At 37.4% G+C, this 5,866-nt stretch overlaps 1 protein-coding gene across 1 annotated transcript; it reads left to right on the top strand.

Moving 5' to 3' along the window:
- The first annotated feature begins 1,854 nt into the window (after positions 1 to 1,854).
- LOC311265384 (glucose-induced degradation protein 8-B homolog) lies at positions 1,855 to 5,269 on the top strand. The gene is made up of 5 exons (XM_084366991.1): positions 1,855 to 1,978; positions 2,303 to 2,432; positions 2,549 to 2,745; positions 2,864 to 3,061; positions 3,253 to 5,269. Exons 2-5 carry the CDS (start codon positions 2,315 to 2,317, stop codon positions 3,424 to 3,426), a joined length of 687 nt encoding a protein of 228 aa, XP_084223117.1. The 5' UTR covers positions 1,855 to 1,978; positions 2,303 to 2,314; the 3' UTR covers positions 3,427 to 5,269.
- The last annotated feature ends 597 nt before the right edge of the window (positions 5,270 to 5,866 follow it).

The following is a 5,866-nucleotide window of genomic DNA, read 5'->3' as shown; positions in this document are numbered from 1 at the left end:
GGAAACAGTAAACGGGTTTTTTTTTTCTTCCCCCAGGCTGTGTGACACGCCCTACTCTGCCTCTGATTGGCTTACTCAGACTCCACATGCCTAAATCTAACCAACCATATCAACGAAGGCGATGAATAGTAGCCAATCAGAGACAGAGTAGGGCGGGTCATAGCGTCGCCACCCTGGTAAAAGTTGTCATGTTGTCCTGTTGCTAAGTTAGTTGCTCCAAGCTGGGGTTTGTAGTCTGAAATGTAAAACTTTGACAAGACAAAAAATACACAAGAAACACATGCAATAATATATCTGTCAATTGTATTATATCTTATAATTTATTATAAACAAGTGTGTGCAGAAATGATTGTCAGACAATGGTAAAACACATTGTACACAATGTGTATTGTCTATTGTCTTTTTGTGTATGGCCTTATTATTGGCCTCACAATGAAAACTGGTGAATTTCTTTTGTGGCATGCAATACATAGACATGTGAAATATTCTTGGCACAACCCGGATTCTGCAAAAGTATGAACAGGTGTCAAACATATGTAAACTTACAGAACAAAAACAATGATTGATGGGATTTTGGCTTAAAGCATCTGGTTGTGCCAAGGCCACTAAAAAAGTAAAAGACATAAACTGAACCAACAGCTATCTTCAACAGGAGACTATCTTAAGTAGGGTTGTAAACTCATGTGGACCAATCAGGCCACGCCACAGACAGACATCCCTAAAGATCCCATCAAACACACCTGGACCAACAAATCTACTCCACTGAATGAAAACACTGCAGAATCAGACAGCAGAAACATCTAGGCTGACTCTGCATGCATGTTCACAATAGAAATAGTACAACAGCATAAATATAATAGGAAAGTTGATTAGAGCTTGATGTGTTGTCATGACCCGGATGGACACAATAGTAGACTGAGAATTTAAAGTATTTATTATAATAAAGCAAAAAACAGGACGAATGATAACAAATGTGGAGTGTGTAAGTCAGTATTATCAGCAGTGTAAATGTGAATGTGTGAGATTATGAGGTGTGTAGTGTTGTAGTGCGAAAACAAAACTAAACAAAGCAAAGCAAGGATGGCCTGACGCTGGCTGGATTCGGACCAAGTGAGAGAGAGCGAGAGCCCAGAGCAGGGCTGGGCTTTTATTATGTGGCAGCGCTTAGCCCAGGTGTTCCAAATCAGGCTGGCTACTGCTAACTGCTCCACATTTTAAAGAGAAAGTATGACACAGTGAAGAGACAAAGAGAAAAAAGTAATACTTTAATATACATTAAAAGACAACAAGATATTTTTGATCATTTTTTGTTAAATACATTTAAAAAAAAAAAACACCTTTGATCAGCTTCAACAGTAAAATGCTGCTTACACAACGATGCATTAATTTAATGGTAATAATGTGACTGTGATTATTTATTTTACTTTAAATACTCTTGACCGATGATACCTCTGGGCCTTAATTTAAGTAGGGTTTCATAGGACTTTTACTTGCAAAGGAAGGTTTTACAATGTACTATTGCTACTTTACCTTAGTCTAAACAAAGGATCTGACAACTTCTTCCACCATACATATAGAAGTTAGAAAAAAAATGTTTATAAGGTCCTTAAAACACTGACAAAAAATCTTTCCCTGCAAAAGGATGGTGTTTACAATTCATAATCTTCTATACAATATCAACAATCCATACACTGAAAAACTGGATAGTTCTTCTTTTTCTTTGCCTGGCGATTAGGATTAGCATAAAACTACATGGAGGATTTTTAAACACACATTTTGGCCTCAGGTCAGGCAAAATGAAATAACAGTTCTCTAAGAAATGGTCATTTAATTCTTTGAACTCACTGTAGGGGGCAGCAGTGCAGTCAGTGTGTAGTTTGCGGTACCGGAAACGAGCCGAAGGAAGAAGAAGAAGAAGAAGAGGCTCTTCTCCGCTCGCTAGCTAGCTACTGCTGGAAAGTAGCAACAACATTTTCAGGTATTGGGAGTTAAATGGCCATTTTATTTACATAGAACTGTAGATGTATGTCGATAGGAGACATTAAAACAGAACAGCACTCGTTCTGGATGTGTTTATTCGATATAAATGCGCCGAAAGGCCGAGGTTGTCTTTGTTTTGATTTGTGTTGACATATTCAGGCTTCAATGTTGTGTTTTTCATCGAAGGCCCCAACTATCATGACTTTTGATTTCCGTTACAAACTAAAAAACCCAAACCGTTATAACGTTACATAGTTGTTCTGACGTTGAATTTAAGTCATGTAGACATTCTGTCATAAATAATCCTTTTGTACTCGTCTAGGATATTATCATAATGAGTTATGCGGAGAAGCCGGAGGACATAACAAGGGAGGAGTGGATGGATAAACTCAACAATGTCCACATCCAGAGAGCTGACATGAACAGACTCATTATGAACTACCTGGTGACAGGTGAAGTGTCGTTTTTTTGTGATCGAACATTTGCTGTCAGTTATCTATGTAGATCAATTGTGTAAATAAATTAGGTGCCTAAATGTGGACTAGTCACAACGTTTTCTGTTCAACAGAGGGCTTCAAGGAGGCAGCAGAGAAATTCAGGATGGAGTCTGGAATAGAGCCTAGTGTGGACTTGGATTCCCTAGATGAAAGAATTAAGATCAGAGAGATGATCTTGAAGGGACAGATCCAGGATGCCATTGCACTGATCAACAGTCTGCACCCAGAGCTGCTGGATACCAACCGTTACCTCTACTTTCACCTACAGGTAAAATAGCACGCTCGTCTTTAATTAGGCACTTTTAGCAATATAATTTGTACCACCTGTATTTCTACTTATGTTTTTCTCACTCCTTGTTGCATCGTCTGGCTTTTTGTTTTTGCAGCAGCAGCATCTGATTGAGTTGATTCGCTTGAGGGAGACAGAAGCTGCCCTTGAATTTGCCCAGTCTCAGCTGGCAGAGCAGGGGGAGGAGAGCCGGGAATGTCTCACTGAGATGGAGAGGACACTGGCCCTGCTTGCATTTGACAACCCCGAAGAGTCACCTTTTGGAGATCTTCTTAATATGATGCAGAGACAAAAGGTAGAGTCAATGTATCTTAGTAGAGCTCATACCTGTGTCCCTTCCTATTCCAATGTTTCAATTTCATATAAATGGAATAAATCTGTTTAAACGTCGTTTGTTAGTGTAGCTTTATGTCTCTCTATGTCCCCCCTGTTGAATGTTGAATTTATACAAAGCAATAACTGTGACTATGTGTCTTTGTCTTTCAGGTATGGAGTGAAGTGAATCAGTGTGTGCTAGACTATGAAAACAGAGAGTCAACACCCAAGCTGGCCAAGCTCCTGAAGCTACTGCTGTGGGCTCAAAATGAACTTGACCAAAAGAAAGTGAAGTATCCCAAAATGACGGACCTCAGCAAGGGAACCATCGAAGACCCCAAATAAGGACCCAGAGTGAAAACATACCACAGCATTACAAAATGGACACATTTCCTTTATCTATTTATACCCCAACAAACAGACTCATGTAGAGTACAACCTTTTCTTTTTTGTAAGGGTTGCTTTTTGATACTTTAATAACTTAGAATGTGCAAACTGGATTGATGGAATTTTAAAAATGACTTCTCACACTTAAGTAACATGCAGACCATTATTTTACTCGGTATTATAATTTACATATTTGTTATGTACAATTAGTACACTAGTTTTTTTTTTCTGTCTGTTGGCAGGGAAAGTTGTTGGCATAGGAGGGTGTGAATAAAGCCTAAATTAGGCTGTCACTTTCTGTGTGTGACCACTTAGGAGGGGCTGGGTTTGATGTTTAGGGAGCATGGTTGGCTCAGTGTGCACTGCCTCAAATAAACACAAACTTTTTCCTTACAAATATCATACACATTTCAGCTAGTAGTCTTTTAGCTAGTACTCTATGTGATGGCCACAGCCAAACCATGATATTGGGACGTTTGAAACTACTGTGACTTTGAAAGTTAAATTTCAGCTTTAGATTCATACTGCGTTATTGCTTGAGATATTACAAAAAAGATGCTGACATAGACAAGATAAACTTTCAAGCTATAAATCACGGTAGCAGTCAAGAAGTGTGACAAGGCAAGATACCTGGAAGGCTAAAAACTTTGCAGCATACTGTGAATGTGCAAGCTTAAAGGCAGCCTCAGTTTCATACTGTAATAAAATATCACAGATTATATTATAAGATGTGAACGGATAAATCCATGTCCACAGACGTGGAGACACTTATACAGATGGAGTATTTACATGTATGGAATAAGTAGCTCTTTTGCTAAATTTGATGTGCTTTTTTTGCTGGGATATTATTTTGCAATAAAAGTGAATTTTTAAACTGCACAAGTCATCAAGAACGTAAAAGCTTGGGGTGTTTTTCATTGTGGAAATTTGTACAAAAGAGGGGTACGGCAGCAGAGGTGGAAGGTCAAGCACTGCACTTGCGTACAAAATTGAAGTACTTTTACGGGAGTGTTTCCATTTTATGGCACTTTATACTTCTGCTTCACTACTTACATCATGCTTGTAAGTATTATCAGCAAAATGTAATTAAGTATCAAAAGTAAAGTACCTATAATGCAAAACAATGTCCCCTGTGAGTGGTATACTATTATTTAATTATATTTAATTATTAATACTGATACAGTAATGTGTAAGAAGCATTTGCTGTTGTAGTTGGTCCTGATGGAGCTAATTTGATCTATTTAATGTTCTGATGTGACAGGTCATGATTTATAAGTTCATCACGTTTTAAGTAACGGAAAGTGACTAAGTTTATTTACTTAAGTGTAGTACTTAAGTACAATTTTGAGGTACTGCCACTTCACTTGTGTATTTCGATTCTCAACAACTTTATACTTATTTTATTATATACTTCTAATCCACTACATTTAACATGCTGCATCAGAACCAAAGCAATGCATTTTTAAATGAACTAATTACCTGCGAAGGAGGTTTTGTTTCTGCCTGCGTCTGTTTGTTGGTTGGTTTGTCAGCAGGATTAAACAGAAAACTACAGAACGGACTTCCACGAAACTTGGATGGAGGATGGTGCTGGGGCCAGACTAGACCCCATTAACTTTTAGTACGGATCGAATAATTTTTTTTCACTTTCTTGGACATTGTGAGATAAGGCATTTCACAACACTTTCTCTTGGAACAATGCATGGATCTTGATGGAAAAAAAATTGGCATATTTATGTGGCTGGTATCTGATGAGTGAATACAATTTGATGCGCATCTAAATAAAAATCTGGATCTCTGATACTGGATTAGACTTTTTTGAAATGAAAGGGGACTGTTGAGCCTTGGCAGAAGTGTGCGCTCAACTGAGTGCTACTCCAGTGTTACTGCGAAGCAGATTGAACAAACAACACTGATTCTGATAATCAGAAAAATGCTGAATATTTAATCTGACAATTGGTCAACTCATTGTAAACAGTTGTTAATATATGTATAATTTACTTTTACTAGTACTACTGATAGGAAAGTACACTTATTGCTCATAAACTAGGCCACTTTTGATACTTAAAGTTGCACTATATAGTATTGGGGAAGAAATTTGAGTCATAGAAGAAAGATTTCCATTGACTGATTTTTTTAATGGATTTTTAAATGAATTTAAATTCTGGAGTCTGAACTTCAAAACTACACACTGCCCCTTTAAGTTAGGCCTAAGTACATTTAATATCAGATACTTGAAGACTTTTACTCGACTATTGTCATCGCTGACTTTCACTTCTTACTGAAGTACTATTTAAAGACTCCTACACTCACACTGTCTCTCTCTCTCTATATATATATATATATATATATATACTTTTACTCAAGTTTGACTTGTGAATGCACGTTTGTTTATAAA

This window comes from Pagrus pagrus (assembly GCF_965226575.1).
Source record: "Pagrus pagrus genome assembly, chromosome: 11".
Classification (NCBI taxonomy): domain Eukaryota; kingdom Metazoa; phylum Chordata; class Actinopteri; order Spariformes; family Sparidae; genus Pagrus; species Pagrus pagrus.
This window is presented reverse-complemented; position numbering and strand designations above follow the sequence as displayed.

What these genes read in the sequence shown, in the direction of transcription:
- LOC311265384 (XM_084366991.1), top strand. Translation starts at nt 2,315, where the DNA reads ATGAGTTATGCGGAGAAGCCGGAGGACATAACAAGGGAGGAGTGGATG. An exon ending in ACCTCTACTTTCACCTACAG is followed by an intron (nt 2,746 to 2,863) that starts GTAAAATAGCAC and finishes TTGTTTTTGCAG; the next exon opens with CAGCAGCATCTGATTGAGTT. An exon ending in ATATGATGCAGAGACAAAAG is followed by an intron (nt 3,062 to 3,252) that starts GTAGAGTCAATG and finishes TTTGTCTTTCAG; the next exon opens with GTATGGAGTGAAGTGAATCA.